The following is a 20,737-nucleotide window of genomic DNA, read 5'->3' on the forward strand; positions in this document are numbered from 1 at the left end:
ATTTACTATCCTTAGGGGACATTTGTAACCATAATACAATATTGTACACGCACACACCGATCAGGCATAACATTATGAACAGTGAAATTAATTACACCAAACTCTTCATCATGGCACCTGTTAGTGGGTGGGGTATATTAGGCAGCAAGTGAACATTTTGTCTCCAAAGTTGATGTGTTAGGAAAAAAGGGCAAGCGTAAAGATTTGAGCGAGTTTGACAAGGCCCAAATTTTGATGGCTAGATGACTGGATCAGAGCATCACCAAAACGGCAGCTCTTGGGGTGTTCCCGGTCTGCAGTGGTCAGTATCTATATAAAATGACCCAATGAAAGAACGGTGGTGAACCGGCGACAGCATTGATAAACGTGGGGAGCGAAGGCTGGCCTGTGTGGTCCAATTAAACAGACAAGCTACTGTAGCTCAAATTGCACAAGAAGTCAATGCTGTTTATGATCGAAAGGTTTCAGAAAACATCGCAGTTTGTTGCGTATGGGGCTGCATAGCTGCAGACCAGCCAGGGTGCCCATGCTGACCCCCATCCACCACCGAAAGCCCACGTGAGCATCAGAACTGGACTACGGAGCAATGGCAGAAGGTGGCCTGGTCTGATGAATCACGTTTTCTTTTACATCACGTGGATGGACGGGTGTGTGCATGTCGCTTATGGGGAACGCATGCCACCAGGATGCACTATAAGAAGAAGGCAAGCAAGCAGATGTAGTGTGATGCTTTGGGCAATGGTCTGCTGGGAAACCTTGGGGGTCCTGCCATGTGGATGTTACTTTGACACCTACCAAAGCATTGTTGCAGACCATGAACACCCTTTCATGGAAACAGTATTCCCTGGTTGCTATGGCCTCTTTCAGCAGGATAGAATAAATGGTTTACGCGTTTGAGGTGTTGACTTGGCCTCCATATTCCCCAGATCTCAATACAATCAAGCATCTGTGGGATGTTCTGTATACACCAGTCCAATCCTCAAGGCCCCACCTCACAACTTAAAGGACTTAAAGGATCTGCTGCTAACATCTTGGTGCCAGATACCACAGCACACCTTCAGGGGTCTAGTGGAGTCCATGTCTCGACTGGTCAGTATTGTTTTGCCAAAAAAAAGGGCGACCAAAAAAAATATTAGGAATAATGTTATGCCTGATTGGTGTGTGTATGTATTTATAACTGTGTGATCAAGGGATATGGAATAAATAACGCAGATAAAAGGCTTTATATAAAATGTACCCGTGATTCACTGTCAAATTTTCTTAGAGTCTCTGCTTCTCCTGGAGTTGGTAGATCCTTGCACGCAATTTGCTCCCTGGTACCGTTCGAATTTACGGTCCGCATGCAAACGTACCAATCCCCGTCAATAAATGCAACTACTATCCACAGCGATCCCGCATAAAAGACATTGAGTAGGTGCTTCCATATAATGCCACAGTAAAACCATCCTTCTTCTCCACAGCGTTCTGGATGATAACAGTAACCGCCAGCACAACAGCAGCACTCAAAAGTATCGCAGCACTCACTCTCACAGCATCTGCTCTGGCCACTGACGCAACATTTGCATACGTAACATCTGCACATCTTCAGGAGTTGAGCGTCGATGAGGATCATTATGAAGAACAGGACGCCTATGGGCAGGCACAGGTACAGCCAGCAGTGCAGGAGAGTTATCTCGCGAGTTGTGCAAGGGCAGGTGAACATATATTTGAAAAAGATAAGCATGGTCATGACAATAACAGCCGTCCTGACGGGCACATTTCTGAGTACATAAGTTGAAAAGAACGTGTGTCGAGCCATATCTATACGCTAAACCGAACCCATACAAAAGGGGCGATGCTGACTGCTATAAATCACCGAGGACTGATACAAATCCCAGCAGTTCAGCAAACATAACACGGTATTCCTGATATCCGCTGCTTCCTCTTCTCGAATGTGGCAGAGGAAAGGGAGGATCCCACAACAGAAACTGTTTGGATAGATGCAGCGCCCCTCTATGGAAAATATACAGTAATTTCGGCAAGGACCATTTCAACCACTGGATGGAGCCCTAATGTTTTTATTTTTTTGTTTTTTTTAAGCAGGGAGGTGTGTCTTTACTGTATGATTCAGGAAGCCGTAACACACTGAAAGGAAATTATTGACGCTTTTCTTTAATGTCTTTTTTAGCATAGGCATACGTGTCACTCGACTCTGACGGTAAGATCTTGCAGGATTTTAATTATTCCCCACTCTAGCCTATATCAAGGGAAATTTCTTAACTTCCATGTGTATGTTGTTTATGTTTAATTTGTTTAGTCCAAGTGTTTTCTTATGTTGATACACAAAAAATAGAAAGACAGAAAGCTATTTTTATGGTGTTCATGTTAGTGACATTTCCTAGTTTTAGGAGTGTCCGTTGACTCAATTATACATGTTACAAATTTTTCATTAACTTTTCACTTCAAGCAATATTTATTTTATATCTGGGACATTTCTTATTCATTTAACGTTAATAGAAAATCCAAAAGATCTTTTATCTTGCAAAACTAAATGCTGGAACAGTACAGTTTTTGTGCTGTCCGATTTGGTAAATGTTAGGTTTTGATCTTCAGATTAGCTCTAAAATGCATGTTCTGGATACGAACGATTCCACACAAAAAAGTTGTGACACTGTACAAATTGTGGATAAAAAAGAAATGCAATAATTTACAAATCTCATAAACTGATTTATTCATAGAATAACATATCAAATGTTGAAAGTGAGACATTTTGAAATGGCATGTCAAATATTGCACAGTAAAAAAAATTCAGTTCATCAATGCAAAAAACATTTCTGAGAGTCACCTTTAATTAAAATATTATATAAAGGTTTTGTAAGCATAAAAGCCAAAGTAGTCCAAGGCACTCGATGGGTGTGTTGAAAAAGTTAAAAAGCCTTTATTTTTTCATTGGTGACAGGTATACACCTACGCGTTACGGCTTTACATGCCTTCGTCAGGGTGTGTATTTTGTAAGCATGTTGGGTAATTGTGTGTTTTATTTGTGATGACGCAGTGAAACATGCCAAATTGTGCTATTTTCATGATTTGAAAATTTTTATGTGGTTCAGATATATCATATTTTGAGTTTCTATTTATTTAACCAATTTTCTTCATTGTATCAACTAAAATGTTTAATTTCAATAAACTCAAAATTTTAAGGCAACCAGGTTACTTACTTTTTTTTAAAGTTAAATCAACAATATTTTTTACAGTGTGGAATATTATGGATTTCATGAGAGCTTCACATTCCAAAAAAGTTGGGACAGGTAGCAATACAAGGCCAGAAAAGTTAAATGTACATAGGAACAACTGGAGGACCAATTTGCAACTTATTAGGTCAATTGGCAACATGATTGGGTATAAAAAGAGCCTCTTAGAGTGTCAGTGTCTCTCAGAAATTAAAGATGGGCAGAGGATCACCAATTCCCCCAAGGCTAGTGGAGCAGTAACAGAAATGAGTTTCTCAGAGAAAAATTGCAAAGATTTTGAAGTTATCATCATCTACAGTGCATAATATCATCCAAAGATTCAGAGAATCTCTAATAATCTCTGTGCGTAAGGGTCAAGGCTGGAAAACCATACTGGATGCCTGTGATCTTTGGGCCATTAGATGGCACTGCATCACATACAGAAATGCTTCTGTAATGAAAATCACAACATGGGCTCAGGAATACTTTTAGAAAACAATGTTGGTGGATGCAATCAACCGTGCCATTAGCCGTTGCTGGCTAAAACTCTATTGGTCAAAAAAGAAGCCACATCTAAACATGATCCAGAAGCGCAGGTGTTTTCTCTGGGCCAAGGCTCATATAAAATGGACTGTGGCAAAGTGGAAAACTGTTCTGTGGTCAGAAGAATCAAAATTTAAAGTTCTTTTTGGAAAACTGGGACGCCATGTCATCTGGACCAAAGAGGACAAGGAAAACCAAAGTTGTTATCAGCGCTCAGTTTAGAAGCCTGCCTCTCTGATGGTATGGGGTTGCTTACACATCTGGAAAGGCACCATCAATACTGAAAGGTATATCCAAGTTCTAGAACAACATATCAGCATACTGCTTCTATCCAGACATTGTCTTTTTCAGGGAAGAATGTGCATTTTCCAACATGACAATGCTAGACCACATATTGCATCAATTACAACATCATGGCTGCGTAGAAGAAGGACCCAGGTACTGAAATGGCCAGCCTGCAGTCCAGATCTTTTGCCATAGAAAACATTTAGCGCATCATAAAGAGGAAGATGCGACAAAGAAGACCTGACAGTTGAGCAACTAGAACCTTTATTAGACAAGAATGGACAACATTCCTATTCCTAAACTGGAGCAACTGTTATAAAAAGAAAAGAAGGGATGCCCCACAGTGGTAAACATGGCCTTGTCCCAACTTTTTTGAGATGTGTTGATGCCATGAAATTTAAAATCAACTTATTTTTCCCTTAAAATAATACATTTTCTCCATTGAAATTTGAAACTTCCACATCATTGCATTCTGTTTTTATTCACAATTTGTACAGTGTCCCAACTTTTTTTGGAATAGGGTTTGTATTTGTTATAAATGTTTGTCTAAAATAATCATTCAATTATGAAAAATATGTTTTAAAAAACATTTTGCTCATGCATCTACATTAAATCATCCAGTTTATGTGTGTCCAAGAAATCAGTGTCAACCATGTTACTCCCTATAAAACCCCCTATAAATCAGCAATGGTTTGTTCCAAAGTCACCTGTGATGTTATTCATTTTTTGGAGGTAAATTTGAAGACAGTGTGGTAAATTATAACTTCTTCTTTTCAATAGGCTACATGATCTATATTATTGTCTGCACATAGAGTAGATTAATTGACCGTCAACTGTGTTATCAACATGTTCTGGTAAACTTGTGTCACATGTTAAATTAATAAACGTGTAGAATATAAAACATAATTTAAAACAAAAATGTGAAAGAATATAAAAACATAAGTTAATCAAGGTCAACTACTAACTAGTTCAAGGCCAGCAGATTGTACAAGACCCTAAAATGGCGGAAATGTCAACTGTGTTACATGTCAACTCTAACAGTTGACAAGGATTCACATGGTTGACAATTTAATTTAAATATAATTAATTGTTTGTACTTATATTTGTTGAATAAAAAGAAAGTTATCATTTTAAAGATAGTTTTCTGTTTTTCTTCTAATGTGTCCTGTCAAAGGTGTTTTCTGACTCCTCTGTCAGCTGTGTTACTTTGTGTGTCATCTGTTATGTGTGGTTTTTATGTGGTTTTTAAATCTAGATGTGAACTAAACCATCAGAAAATCGATAGGGATATCTCTGGAGATGTAAATCTTGGGTAAGGATAATGAATAATACTAAATTCAGTATACTGTGGATTTATGAAACATCATTTTTCCATAACACAGTTGAAAATATAATGAATTAAATGTCAATTTTCATTAACATATTTAAAATGTCATTAGAGCTTAAGCTTGCCAAATAATTCATTTAGCACATTAAGGGCATATATTATTCAACCACCTAGTTTTTTGATCAAAAATAAATAAATAAAAATACAAAAAAAAAAAAATATATATATATATATATATATATATATATATATATATATATATATATATATATATATATATATATATATATATATATATATATATATATATATATATATATACTGATTTCCTGTCTTTATGGCTGACATGATAATATAGAATTTCTCTCTACTGTTTCTCATTGTTCTCTCGCTTTTCTCAGCATATTCAGATCCCAGTGAAATCATGACAGTGTTTGAAAACTGTACTGTGGTGTTAGATGTGAAGAATGTTTCTCACAAAGAGAAGAAGAAGCTGAAATCAGCTCTTCTGGAAAATGGAGGAAACATCTCCTATGTCATCAACAGAGAGGTTTGTATTATGTTCATTATTTAGCACAGATGTCTGTCATTTTTATCATAAGCAGTGAGTTACTCTGAGACAAAGCAAGTGATTGTTTCAATGTAGATAAACAGTTGGGTTTCATCATAGGGCGTTTACACAATACAGACGTTACTAAAGTCCCCAAAGAGCTGCTGTGTATCTTCTGACCTGCTTTTATCTTCTCCAGTGCTCTTTTGTAGTCACTAGCAGTGTGAATGACCTGAGCAGTAACCGGCAGCGCAGCATCCAGAAGCTCCAGATCCCAGTGGTTGGGACGCAGTATGTGTGGAGCTGTCTGGATGAAGGGCGTCTCCTGCCTTTGACGGAGCATAATTTGGCCCCACAGCTGGCTTATCCCATCTCTGAATTCATCTCTCATCCAGGTAGCAGTTTAATTAGCTTAATTTAGTGAATTCTCACATTCTTTGGTTAGAACAGATGTAAGATCTTTGTGTCAACTAACATGATACGTGAACAAAGGAGTGTCACGGCCAGATTAGTTGTATTTGCTTACAGTGGGTGTGTTTTGTATTTGTACTGTTCTGTTGCAGTACATTTTTGTTGAGAAATATATATTTAGGTTATGAGTATTAAATGAGATTAAACCATGTGTTTTTTGTGGCGCTTTTGACGTAATGTTGTTTTTCTCCTTAAAGAGGTAAAAGTGTCGACCCAGATACTAGAAAAAGAGAAGTTCAAAGGTCAGTCCGAACTCCTAAAGACTGAGATTGAGACTCCTGAAAAGGGTGTGCCCCATCTTGGCAGGTTCAGGTGCGCTTTTGTTTTTGTCACTGTCAGTGCTTTAGTGTTATTAAACACTTTCTTAATTGTTTTACATCAGTATCTTTCAGTTTAGATGCTCTTGTTTGCATGACTACATCTTTTCATTAATCCAACGCAGAGTTTACAAAGGTGGCGACCATGACCTGCCTGAATTTCCTTCATATTTTCAAGTGGCCAAGTATTCGATTTTTGAGCGGGTGAGTGAGTTCATACATCATAGTGGGTCACATCATACAAAAATCTAATTTCCCTTAATCTTTTTGTAATTAAGAGTTTACTTTGAATGAAAAACACACTGCACTTTTCAGAACTCAAAACAGACCGTTTATTCAATCAAACCTTCACGACAGATAAATGGATGCACAAAACACCCGTATATCATAAACCTGATAAACATTATAAGTGGAGCCTAAGGGGAAAAAAAAATTTTGATAAAAAGAAAAATGTATAACACATTGTTGAGGTGATTCTTGTAGCCTCCAGCACTGCCTGAATTTTAAAAAGTGTTTTCATGTCTGTGTTGCAGGTCAAACCCAAGACTTTGTCTGTTTTGGAGCTGCAGAGTGCCAGAGGACGAGCAGGCCAGAAGTATCGTGTGTTGTGTTCAATCTTGCATGAAGCTGAGGTTTGGTCATCTTAAACACTGTTTGAAAGATTAATCTTGTTATCACAGGAATAATAGATTGACCTGTGGTGACGGTGAGGGACTCTCTCTCACTATAGAGCGCAGTGGTGCAGGACAAGCTTGTGTACTGTGTGACGTCTGAGGATGCTGTGGAAGCGTATCTGCTGCTGATGAAGGAGATGGAGACACAGGGATTTACAAAGACACACACACTTCCTCCTGAGGTTGAGCGGTTAGCGTCCCACAGCCTGCAGCAGGTTAGACCAACACAACGCAGATCTATTTCATTAATTGAATTCTGTATATGCGTATATAATGTGTCCAATGGGTGTGAAATCAATGTTCACTGTTTTAATTTGCAGCTTCTGTTGGAGGAGAAGCTGAACTGCAGCACTTTATCACAGGAAGTTGGCGTCTTTGTAGAGCTGGTTTGGACCGAAGCTCTCGGTTCCCTTAGTAACATCCTGACAGTCCCTGTCTCCAGCATCAGCCTTAATGATGTGAGAAAGACACACACACACACACACACACACACACACGCACACACATCCAATCATAAAGCTCACAGGTATATTGTGTGTTTAATGTCTCTGTGCTGTTGCAGGTGAGCAGGGTGGAGGGATTGTTACTGCAGGCACAAAAGACTCAGAAAGAGGATGAAGTCAAGGCCCTACTAGAGGAGGTCAAAACTCTTCTACCCCTCAGAATGATCGACCCTCCTTCCAAACACAAGCTTGTGTCTCAGAAACTAGACCTTTGTCAGGTAACAGAAATGCAATTATATAAAATCATTATACTGCGTCAGGACCATTGAGATTTTTCTATTGTGATATTGGTTTCATGATAATGAAACTCGTTTTACCTAATATTTTTATGTAATGTTTATTATTTTCAAAAAGGTTTCTCAGTTATATAGATAGATCATTACTATAATACATAGATGTTTTTAAATATTACTTCAATGATTATCTAATTTAAATCAGCATTAATTGAATGAGATTCCTTCACATTTGGGGATTTTGGTAGATTCTTCAAGTTTGGATTATGAAGTCCTCAGTGCAGATTTAGTATTTTAAACTCTTCTGTCATCCTCAGCTGATCAGAGACATTCTGAATGTGAGTGAAGCCACTCTGGGAAGTCCCTCGCCCTCGTCTCTGGGAAAGTATCGAGCTCTGAGGTGCAGCATTGAGGTTGTTCCACCACAAAACCCTGAGTTTCATGTTGTCTCTCAACTGCTTCAGGACAGGTAAACTTGATCATGATGATTGTGGTCTGAAGGTCAAACACAAATATATTTCAGATTATGGGCAGTGCAAACCCACTTTTGCTGTTCAAAAACTACTGTCAACCTGGATTTACTAAAGACATGCATTGAAAATTTAGCGCTGAAAAAGCGTGGACAGGGCATTTGTAGGAGTTTCCCTTTCAGACACAAAATTGATGGGAGGAGACTGGTATTTACTGGTATTTGCCCCATTATTTACTGCCCAAAAAGAATGTGTCTTAATCCAGACACTAATTTGCACTGCTCTTGGTAGATTGTGTTGGTCATTATGGAAATTATCTGGATGCATCAGTGTTCTTTAATTTGCATGTCCTCAGTAGATCATGCGCAGAACTTTTCACTCCCATAAGCACTTTTTAAAATATTTTTTGCTAATTTGTCGTTTAGTAAAACTGGCCCTTAGTCTTTAAAAGATGGTGTTAATCTTGTATCCATTGCAGGCCTGTTCAGATTCAGCAGATACTGTGTGTAAACAGAGGGGTGGAGCTTCAAATGTTTTGGGAGGATTTAGGCAACATTAAGCCCCTTCTTCACTCCACTAGTCCCAATAGTTTTGTTGGAATACTGTCACGGTAAGAGCATATTCTTTCAAAAATAATATTTACACACAGTGACAAAACCCACACAAACCTGTGTCTATGACAGACCATATACTGTGTTTGTGAACCACGTTCTATGTAACATCTGGCTATAGATTGACAGAAGTCATTTTTTGTAATGTCTATTCAATTATTTGCTCTTCTGCAATAATCATGTCTTTTGTTCATTTTGGGGATTTTCTCAGGATGTGTTAATGCAGCATTTATTTGATTGCTCATTCATCTTATCATGTAATTAGTTAAATATATTTTTAATGAAATATTCTGTGTAGAGGTCTGCTGCTGCCCAAGTTTGGAGTCGAACAGCATGGAATTGAGAGGACGGATATCGGGAATCTTGGAGGAGGAATCTACTTCAGTGACTCTCTAAAGTCAGTGGTCTGCATTACTCCGGCATCTTTTAATAAAACAGATTTATAAATCTCCACTTTCATGACTGATCTGAGCGAGTTAGTCAGTTTCTGCTCTGTGTTAAAGGACTAGTGTGAAATACTCCAAGCCCAGTGTCACTGACGGCTCTCGGCTGCTTTTGGTGTGTGAAGTGGCGTTGGGTCGGTGCAAAGACCTGCTGAAGAAAGACGCCACTTTGACCTGCGCCCCTGACGGCTACCACAGTGTTCATGGAGTCCGTCGCACACCCAACAGACTCTCTGAATTTGAGGTGTTTGTCATTTTCTCTGTACTCAAACATTCTGCTTGTGTTTTTGGGATCTAATGTGACTCTTGTGTTTGTGTGTTGGTTTCTATTGACAGGATGATGAGTTTGTTGTCTATAACACAGAGCAGATCAGACTGAAGTATGTGGTTCAGTACACTCTGGAAGGGGACGAGTTAAAAGAGTTCCAGCCTTATATCAACACCTTTGTGGAGCTCACACAGCCCGCTGATGTCTGTGAGTAATGTTCAGTGAACAGGACATGTAGAGAGAGCTTTTATATAATAATAAAATAATAATAGATTTTATTTATAACACACTTTTCATTCCGAAGAATGCAACAATAGAAAAAGGGAAAAATAACGAAAATGAATAAAAAGTAAAAATATAGAATAATACAAACAATCAACACATAAAGCCTTTCTGAACAGAAAAGTCTTCAGTTCAGCTATAAACTGGTCCAGGCTCTGTACTGCTCTCTGCTCACTGGGAAGGTGGTTACAAGTCTAAGCTAAGCAGAAAGCTCCATCTCCCATGGTACGAAGCCGGGTGATGGGAACTTGAAGAAGCAGGTGGCCTGATGATCTGAGGGGGCTTGTGGAGGATTTCAGAGTGATGAGTTCCTGTAGATATGGAGGTGCATGTCCCGTGATGCATTTATGTGTGAGCAGGAGGATTTTGTAGCCGATCCGGGATGAAACAGGAAGCCAGTGCAATGAGTGTAGGATGGGAGTTATGTGATCACATTTAAGGACTCTCATAAGGACTCTGGCAGCACAGTTCTGGATGTATTAAAGCATCTGGATATTTCTGCCAGAAATCCCACAGAAGAGTCAGTTGCAGTTGTCCAGCCTGGTGGAGACAAAGGCATGGCCAAGTTTCTCTGCATCTGGAAAGGTTAAAAGGGGACAGAGTTTTGAGATGTTTCGAAGGTGGTGGAAGAAGGTTTTGCAGATGTGTTTAATATGGTCATTGAAGGTCAGCTGGGGGTCAAACCAAACCCGTAGGTTAGTGACTGAGACGGAGAAAGTGATGATATGGCCGTCAAAGATGAGCTGGTATAAGGGAGAGGGGTGGATCTGATGAGGGGTGCCAACCAGTAGTGCCTCAGTTGTACAGGAGTTCAACTGGAGGAAATTATTTCCCATCCATTCCTTTATCTCCTTAAGACATGTGGTGAGTCATGTCAGAGCTGTGGAGGGGCTCGGGCAGTTTTGATATAAAGTTGCATGTCATCAGCATAACAATGAAAAGACAGTCCATGTCTGCTGATGACAGGACCGAGGGGAACCATGTAGAGAATGAATAAAATTGGGCCGAGAACTTAACCCTGTGGAACACCACATGTAACCGGGAGCAGCCTGGACTCACATTCTCCCAATATAACACATTCAGTCCTGCCAAAAAGGTAGGACTGAAAACACTGTAGTGCTGCCGAGCACTAGTGCTGCGTAGTGCTGCGCAGCACTACAGTGTTTTCAGTCCTACCTTTTTGGCAGGACTGAATGTGTTATATTGGGAGAATGTGAGTCCAGGCTGCTCCCGGTTACATGTGGTGTTCCACAGGGTTAAGTTCTCGGCCCAATTTTAAGGGTTAAGTTCTCGGCACCACAGCACAGTGTAGGTGCTCCCAATAGTCCAACTGTATTGTGTAGGCGGTCCAGAAGGATGGTATGGTCCACGGTGTTGAATGCCACCGTTAGGTCGAGGAGAATGAGCAGTGATGGTGATCCTGACTCAGCTGTCATTAGAAGGTCATTTGTCACCCTGAGCAGAGCTGTTTCGGTGCTGTGGGCCAAGCAAAAGCCTCATTGAAAAATCTCAAATAGGTTGTTATTTTTTAGATGCTTGTGGAGCTGAGAGGCGGCTTCCTTCTCTAGAACCTTTGACAGGAAGATGAGGTTGGAGATCGGCCTATAATTAGCAAGGACCTCCGGGTCTAGGGTTGGTTTCTTAAGTATAGGACGGATGACAGCAGCTTTAAGGGCAAGAGGGACATGACCAGTTTTGAGAAAGAGATTAACAAACATTATGGGTGAAAAAAAAATTATGGGTGATGATTGGGCTGACAATGGGAATGAACGACTTGAGCACAACAGTCGGGATGGGATCCAAGGTGTAGGTGGACGGCTTCATTTTGTTGATGGTTTCCTCAATGTGGCTCTGCTGAATCTCAGTAAAGTGTGGAAGCAAGGGATGGCAATTTCCTGGGTGAGTGTTTGGGTGATAGGGGAGACAGGGAGGAAGAGCCAGGTATAAAAGAGCGAATGTTATTGACTTTAGATCTAAAAAAGTCAATGAAGCTGTTGCATCACTCCACTATGGTTTCAGTGGATGAAGATGACTTTGGCTTCAGGAGATTGTTTACTGTGGAAAAAAGTTGCTTAGAGTTTCCAGTATTTTTATTGTTGAGGTTAATATATGGAGGAATCTGTTGTAGATGATAACTAGTGCTATCAATCCATTCAAATTTTAATTTGAAAAGTTTGATCAATTTACATGACAGCAGAGCCAATACCTTCAACACTTCCACATATAACACTTCCTCAAACTTGGGTGACCCAAGTTTGAGTCCCACAAAACAGCCCTTTATACTAACAGTGAAATGATTTATACTTACGGTGAGACAAATTATTCCTCAGGGACATCTGATGCTCTGTAATGATGAATGCTATGATTTGGATTTGTGAAACTGATCATTGGTTTGGTTTGATGTCATTCGTTAGTGTCCAGCGATGACAGTGAGGGTTTGGAGTCAGCTAAAAACCCTCTGGAGGAGATGACTGCAGGTTTGCTGGACAGCAGTGGTCAAAAAATTCCTCTTCAGGCTGTCAATGTGAGGTGTAAGCTGATGGACCTACTGTGTCAGGTATGATACTACAGTGCTGGGCTGCACATATATTAGAGAAGCAGGGTTTTCAGAGAGTCCGTGTTGTCTCTCACATGCTAAAAACAGTGTTTATAAAATATTCAGAATGATAAACATTAGAATAGAATATGTATATAGAAATAAAGACATGAAAGAACATGACCTTGAAATGAACAAGAAAATTAACAAGCTAAAAAAAAGTAGACCAAAAGGCCCCATAATCCAACAGCCATAAAGATGGAAAAGTCGTCTTTTCAAACTCTATCTGTGTTATCAAATATGACTTTCTCTGCTCTGTCACCAGGTCATCATTTTTCAGACCTACACGAACAAGAGTGCTGTTCCCATTGAAGCAAAGTATGTCTTTCCACTGGAGGAGACGGCAGCAGTGTGTGGATTTGAAGCCTTTATCAATGGAAAACATGTCATTGGAAAGGTGCAAGTCACCCAGAATTTTTCAAATGCAGCCTCTTCTCTTCATAACCGCTTTCTCGTCAGTTTTTAATGTCTTTCTTTGTCCTGTAGGTAAAGGAAAAAGAGCAGGCTCGTAAGGAGTACAAGCAAGCCATAGAGAAAGGTCATGGGGCCTATCTGATGGACCAGGATGCACCTGTGAGTTATTTTCTACTGTTTCTTTCTCTGAAGCATGAGTGATAAAGTATCAGAAGGCTTGTCTAAGGTCATGTGTTTATGTGAGGCAGGATGTATTTACTATCAGCGTGGGGAATCTTCCTCCCGGAGCCACAGTTTTGATCAAGGTGACGTTCATCACTGAGCTGGTGGTGAGATCAGGCTCTATAGTCTTCTCATTGGCCGGCAGCGTGGCACCATGGCAACAGAATGACGCCCTTAATCAGACAACTCAGGTACGACGTGGCTGGTCTTTAGTCACTGTATTTAAACTTCTGTTTGGGCTGCTGTTAGTTACAGTGTTTTGACTGACAGTTGTGTTGTGTTTCAGGCGACTGTTGAAAAGATTGGTGTGAGCGAGCTTCAGTCAGAGGGGTGAGAATCTCGAACGCTGCATAATTCAAAAGGGAAATTCATTAAAAATTTACTAAAAATGTTCATTGGTTTAGTGTTTTGTTTTTTTCAGGGAGTTTTCTCTGTCTATGTCCATTGAAATGCCTTACAAGATCATCAACTTGAGCTCTTCACACCGCATCAAAACCAAGGTTATTTTAGTTTAGTAAATTATATTAATAAATATTTAAATGTTCTTGTTCTCTAAAGGAAATAAAACATCCTGGTTTATGATGAGTATTATTAACAGTATGAGTGATTTCCCGTTCAGATGACAGACTGTAAGGCAGTGATCAGCACGTTACCGGGACAGACTCTTGGATCTGAAGGGTTACAGGTGTCCTTCAGTCTCTCTGATATCCACATGCCCAGGATGTGGGTCGAGAACCATCCGGATAAATATAGTCAGGTAAAGAAATGATCAGTCACATCTGATTCAAACGGCAGACATAAATGCTTCTCTTTCCTTCACACACCCTGATCTAAAATACACACAGATACAGTAGGTCCTTCTCTGACACTCTCTGATCTCTGCAGGCCTGCATGCTGGTGTTTTATCCAGACTTTAAGTCAGGCGGGGTGTCCAGCTCTGGAGCGTCCAGTGTGAGTGATGTGGTCATTCTACTGGACTCCTCCAAGTCCATGCAGGGAGACGCCATGCTGAACGCCCGCCGGATTGCCCTTCAAGTCCTCAAATCTCTGGACCGCTCACTGAAGATCAACATCATCTCTTTCAGCACTGGTTAGTGGGCACTAAAACAATCTGATGTTGTTCTGGTGATCTTCATGTACATTCTCATTTCTGTCAAATCTTGGGATTTGTAGTAAAGCATTATGGGTGAAGAACAATATATGCTGGTTCTTCATTCACACAGTGACATGTTAATCATAAAATGTGTGTTTTTAAGATTACAAGGAAGCTTTTCCTGCACCGGTGTCTTTAGATGAAGCATCTGAACCAGCCAGACAGTTTATTATGGTGAGTAATGATTAAAAACGGTTAAAGATGAATGCTCTTGTGCTTTTGCATATTGAAATATTTTTATGGTTTCTTGACTCATTTCAGCTCTTTAGTTGTTGCTCATGGATGCTCAGTTCCAATTAGAGTGAGATTTTTTGCCAGCATGATGTTGTAGCACTACCCTAACCATTTAAACCTCGACCCCTTGATTAATCACTTAGACTGATTAGAATGTTGTTTTTTCTCATCATTGCATGTGTGTTCTCTTCAGTCCTGTAGTTGCGCTGGTGGCAGCACTGAACTGTGGCGGCCTCTCCAGAGCCTGAGTCTGCTGCCTCCCTGCCGGGGCGTGAGGAACATCCTGCTGCTCTCTGATGGACATGTTCAGAACCAGCCTCTGACCCTCCAGCTGGTCCGAGAAAACTCCTGCCACACGCGCCTCTTCACCTGCGGACTCAGGTCTGCCTTTGAAGAGTTCAACACAAAACTCTTTATCACTTAAATTAATTTCTGAACCTACTGTTTGTGTTTGTCTAGCTTGACAGCTAATCGTCATATGCTCAGAGCTTTGGCTCAAGCAGGTGGAGGAACATGTGAATTTTTTGACACCAAGATGAAACACACTTGGGCAGAGAAGGTGAATCACGCTGTTTATTGTATTGTTGTTTTGATTAAGAAAAAGGGAGCATTATATGCCCAACATTAGCCACTGTGAAACTTAAAACAGATTTGCTGCTCATTCCAGGTGCGAGCTCAGGTTCAGCGTATGGAGTCTCCAGGCTGCAGATCAGTGGCAGTGAAGTGGCAGCAGTTTAATCCCAGAGCGCCCCCTCCTGTTCAAGCTCCCTCACAGCTTCACGGCCTCTTCAGTGACTGTCACACTCTCATATACGGCTTTGTGCCGCACTGCACTCAGGTAGACCTGCTTTATTGTTATTTTGATACAAATAAATTATATAATTAAATATTATTTCTTATATTCATTTAGTGACAAGCAGTGTGAAAAAAATGCCTTCATTATTTATTTTTAATTAGATTTCTGCTGTATTTTAGATCTGAAATTAAAATGTATATTAAATCTGCTTGGCTACGGTGATTAAAAGCATCACACTATGAAGCAATTTCAGAGATTTATCAAGATAAAAATATGTAATATTACTCAGAAAGCTGTAAAAGGATTAAGATTACCCAGCTATATAAATACATATTTATTGTTTATATATTGTTTTGAATTGTGTAATATTCACCCTTTTAGGCCACACTGTTTGGTGATTTGAGTGGGCAGGAGATCAAAACAATGGTTTCCACCACAGAACTACAAAAGACGAAAGGAACTGTGAGTGAGCATCTTAAATACTTCATATTATCGGAAACATTATCAATTGTTTATCAGACGTTTAAAGAGGTGTGTGTGTGTGTGTGTGTGTGTGTGTAGTTCCTTCACAAGTTAACAGCAAGAGCGATCATCAGGGACTATGAAGATGGCATTCTGGGCGACAGTGAGGCAGAACATGAGGTACAATATTTGGCTACATGTTGCTGTTTTTAAAAGAACTATCAGAAGACCTTGACTTGCTGTCTTATATCTCTATCAGGGGAAGAAAGCAGAGCTGAAGTCCTACATCATTGAGCTCAGTAAAGAGTTCTCCATCTTGTCCCAGTTCACAAGCTTTGTCGCCATCGAAGAGAGGGTACAATTATTCTAAATGTATCATCACTTATCAATTAATAACAATAATAACAATACATTTTCATTTTTTTTTTTTTTATTTAAAAAAAAAAAAAGTTTTATTTTCATTTTGCATAATATTTTTTTTTTAATTCACTCAAACTTAAATACTTTTTTCTTAGTTGTAGCAATAAACATATAACATTCATTCAAGTTTTATAATTATTAACTGAAAATTCTTCCAAAAACTGGGTGTGTGGAACTATGCTGCCCATCTTTCTTTCTAGCTTAAAGAAAACCCCTGTATGTAAAGATGGTTCAATAGTAAAACAGAGCAAATCATTACAAAGTAAAAAGGGTGACCAAACAAATGTACATAAATAACATGTAATACATAAGCTCTTAATGCATAAACATTTTTAAATGATAACATTTTATCAACCATTTATGCTTTTAACATCTAATAATTTAGCTATCTAAACGGCGGTTATTACATGTGTTTTAGGCAGCTTCTACTTGTTTATTAATAATAATTATTACAAAATATAAAGTTAACATCTTTAGACAGAATCAAATTTTTTCAGGCACTAAATGTCCATTTATAGCATATACTGATAATGAAAATATATCCAATATTATCTGAGATATAAGCCTTGTTGATAAGAAATGACTTATATGTCCACATTTGTTCTTTGTAGGACCAGAATGAGATTGAAACTGGATTGACAGATGTTCCTAAACTCATATCAGAAGAAGATGTAGATATTTTACCGTATATGAGCTGGACTGAAGAGAAGCTTGAGGAAGAGCATATCATGTGTGCTGAAGAAGATAACATATGGGTAACAACTAGAGTCTATTACAGCTCTTGTCACGCAATGTAGTGATCAAAGTTGTCATCATTCAGTATTTACAACATTGCTTTTTTATGTTTTAGTTCAAATCAGAGGAATGGTCCAGTGACATCTCCACATCTAATTTTGTGGAAACGGATTGTGCTGTATCTAATGAATGGAATTGTGACGAATTGGGACCATGTTTGTATGGTGTTCTAGATGCAGTGCCTGCAGCTCCCCTTGTCCATAGGCAGTTTTCCAGGTCTCTTTCTAATGCTTCACCTTATGTAAAGACATGCTTTGTTGCTGGCCCTACGAGTAGCGCTGGTCTTAATGGAGCATCAACACTGGTAACATTGGAATCTTTTAAAAGCCTAGAAAATGTTATGCCTGTTTGTGACATGCATCTCCCTCATAATATTGAGGAACGCACACCAAAGCTTCTCCCTTCCCCTGGCATCAAGTTTGGTGTCCCAAAAAAGCGTGCTTCTTATCCTAAAGTCCTTCGAGACTCTATTTATGAGTCAATGGAATCTCTGTCCATGACTCACAGCCATCCTCCTCCTCCTCTTCCTACTGGTGCCAGGATGTCAGTACCTTGCTCCATGAGTGACAGGCTTCCTCTCGACTCCTTAGTGCCTTCTCGTCAAGAGCAGCCCATTTGTGCTCCTACTTATCTTAAGACCAAGTTTATCTGTGTAACTCCCAGTTCTCCTCCTGCTGCTGCCATGAAGTCTGTACCTTTTCAAATGAGTGACATGGGCTTGCTGGCTCCCCCTCTTCCTGCTGGCCATGTTTCCTTTGGTCAAACTGAAACGCGTTTGATTCAAATTGGCATGCAAAGTGGCAATACATACAGTAGTGCAAAGAAATCCTTGTTAAAGAGAAAAAGCAAGCCTGCCACAGTGGCCTGGAATGAGCTGTTTGAGCTTCAACATGAGGTTTTTTCACATTAATGAACTAGATTATATACAAAATGTAAATGTGTAATTCAAGGGAATATGAATTTATGCGTTGTGTTTGGATGTAGGATGGATACTGGGAGTGCACCAAGAGGCTGAGCAGCTTCCTCAACCTGGACGTCGACTTTTTTGCTAATGTCTTCCTTAAGGAGAAAGGCATCCGTTCATTTGGTAAGAAGATTTTTGAAATGAATCTTCATGTTTTAGACACAGCTTGTCGGTGAGAATCAGGTAATCAGTCACATGTTTTGTCTGTCAGGTGTGAAGGCTCATGCGGACGTTCTGAGACTGGTGGCGACTCTGCTGGTGCTGCAGCTGATCCGGGTGAAGAAGCTGGCAGTGGGACAGTTGCTCCAGTCTCTCCTCCGGCTGAAAGAGTCCCAGGAGCCCAGGTACGAGCACACGTCCTCATAGTGATAAACTCTTATATTTTTGGATCCATAACTTTGTGTTCTCCTCCATACAGACCGATGCACTGGGAGGCAGTGAAGAGGGCCGTGGACTGGGCCTGTCGGACAGACAGACAGTATCCGTGTGTGTGCAGCAGGCTGGAGATCGGCCGGGATTGGGAATCATCTACACGTCAGCTGCTGGGCTGTGATTCTCCACACCCACATTCCTCTCTCAAACCTGTTCTGGAGAGACGTGCGCGTGCACATTGTTGAGGAGCAACTAGCTACATATAACAGATTTACGTAATTTATGAACAAAAATAATTGTAACTTCAATCTGTTTCAGTTACTGAGAATTTTTTTGATTAAATTAGTTACTTATGAAAATGATTACAAAGGGGGTTACATCTGAATATTTTCAGTAAAAAGCTGGATATGTTAAATCATGTTAATTTGTTGTTTTGTCTGTTCTTGATCGTGCACGGTGTCTCCTGCCATTTAAAGGCGGTTTAGTAAAATTATCTTATTCTGCTTCTTCTTATTAGTTCTCTTGTTAGAATATGATGAGCACCACATTTGGGCTACTTTTACACTTGTTGCTGCGAACAGTCCGTGGGTTGAAGCAACCCCAATAACGTGATATTCAGCCCTGGGAATGCAAATTCTAGCAAGGGAGCCCAGCCAAAAAAATAAGATTTAAGATTTTCCCCCAGGAACGTGATTTTTCCAAGGTACCTCTTCGAAATGCAATTGGCTCGTTTTGAGTAGCAATTTGGAAGGGTTTTGTTTTGTCTTATATGGTATGCTGTTTTTCCTTCATACACACATAGTGGTAAAAAAAAAGAAGAAAAAAAAAAGATGACTATCCATATTTAAAATAAGAAAATTATATTTATATCAGTAAGAAGATCATCATTATGGTCTGTTTTCATGACACAGGTCTTAGATTAAGCCAGCATTAGGCCTTATTTCAATTAGGACATTTAAGTAGCTTTTATAAATGTGCCTTAGAAAACATTACTGGTTGCATCTTGAGACAAAAAAATGGCACTGGCATATTTTAAGACATGTCTGTGCAAATTGCTTTCAACAGCTCAAACATGCATTTTAGTCTGGGATAGGCTTACGACTTGTCTGTGAAACCGTGGGCATGTCTATACTACAATGATCAAGAATTGTGTTTTTAAAGGTTAGAGGTTAATCTGCCTGGTTTAAATGTTTGGAAATTATAAACAGTTGAACACATTCATTAGAAATGTATAATCAAATTTAATCAGTTACATTATTTTAATAGAGTAGTTGAAATAGGGTAACTTGTAATCTGTAACCTACATTTAAGTAACCTTCCCAATTCTACACCTGTCAGGTCACGTAGAAACCAAGTGTCATTTGCTAGCTTTTTTCTTTCAGAACTAAGCATTCAGTGTAGTGATTTTAAGTGGATGTATGAAGTAATTTATCAAATTCACATATCCTAGCAGAGCACTGATGTAGTTGAACTATAATCATGATCCAGTATGTTGATTTATCATTTAAAATGAAACAAAATTCCATTTGTGACAATTTGTGCTTTGCTGTCTTTCTTTAAAATGAAAATAAATAAATGTATATAAATATACGCATTAGTGTCACAACAATGACCTGCCTGCAAAGTCACAGAATGTCTTCTATTCAGTGTAATACTTTATGAATTATTAGAAATCATGGTTATTAGAAGAGTCATTAAAAAAAAATTCTCAATGTTAATTTGTAATTACGAGCAGCAATTTTTATTGTGATTATATTCATATTTTATCCATCAATAAATTGGTGTTTGTGATATCAGGAACAGTTTCTTTGATTATTATTTTTTATTCTGCTCTCACAACTTAAAAAAAGATCTCACTTTGTGGCCAATTATTTCTAAATATTTTTAACGTATGAATAAAACATAGTTTCTCATCTTTTTTATTTTGATTAGCCGAAATGAAAAAAGGCAATCGTAAATAAATATTTTTTTTAATTGTTATTATTATTGTTGTTATTGCATAATGTACATAGCAACAACCAACAATCTCAGACACTTACATTGGTACAGACTTACAGACACAGAATTTCAGAATAATAAAAGTATAGTATAGTATTTTAGATACATTTATCGGTAACGTTAGT

At 39.1% G+C, this 20,737-nt stretch overlaps 1 protein-coding gene across 2 annotated transcripts; it reads left to right on the forward strand.

The window, feature by feature from the left end:
• The first annotated feature begins 2,127 nt into the window (after positions 1 to 2,127).
• On the forward strand, positions 2,128 to 20,382 carry LOC137075255 (protein mono-ADP-ribosyltransferase PARP4-like). Of its 2 annotated transcripts, none has more exons than XM_067443610.1 (34): positions 2,128 to 2,197; positions 5,766 to 5,914; positions 6,114 to 6,309; positions 6,583 to 6,697; positions 6,828 to 6,906; positions 7,236 to 7,334; positions 7,433 to 7,591; positions 7,697 to 7,834; positions 7,939 to 8,097; positions 8,430 to 8,581; positions 9,061 to 9,192; positions 9,492 to 9,590; positions 9,697 to 9,880; positions 9,973 to 10,111; positions 12,601 to 12,743; positions 13,048 to 13,179; positions 13,269 to 13,355; positions 13,445 to 13,609; positions 13,705 to 13,748; positions 13,840 to 13,918; positions 14,038 to 14,175; positions 14,304 to 14,508; positions 14,675 to 14,745; positions 14,999 to 15,186; positions 15,265 to 15,364; positions 15,473 to 15,643; positions 15,983 to 16,063; positions 16,163 to 16,243; positions 16,323 to 16,418; positions 17,095 to 17,238; positions 17,334 to 18,173; positions 18,263 to 18,365; positions 18,454 to 18,586; positions 18,661 to 20,382. In XM_067443610.1, the coding sequence occupies exons 2-34, from the start codon at positions 5,789 to 5,791 to the stop codon at positions 18,857 to 18,859; spliced, it is 4,977 nt and encodes a 1,658-aa protein (XP_067299711.1). In that variant the 5' UTR covers positions 2,128 to 2,197; positions 5,766 to 5,788; the 3' UTR covers positions 18,860 to 20,382. The 2 variants fall into 2 exon arrangements, with proteins under 2 accessions (XP_067299711.1, XP_067299712.1); XM_067443611.1 differs by having other exon boundaries at positions 6,592 to 6,697.
• The last annotated feature ends 355 nt before the right edge of the window (positions 20,383 to 20,737 follow it).

The sequence above is a fragment of the Pseudorasbora parva genome, chromosome 5 (genome assembly GCF_024679245.1).
Source record: "Pseudorasbora parva isolate DD20220531a chromosome 5, ASM2467924v1, whole genome shotgun sequence".
In the NCBI taxonomy this organism is placed as follows: domain Eukaryota; kingdom Metazoa; phylum Chordata; class Actinopteri; order Cypriniformes; family Gobionidae; genus Pseudorasbora; species Pseudorasbora parva.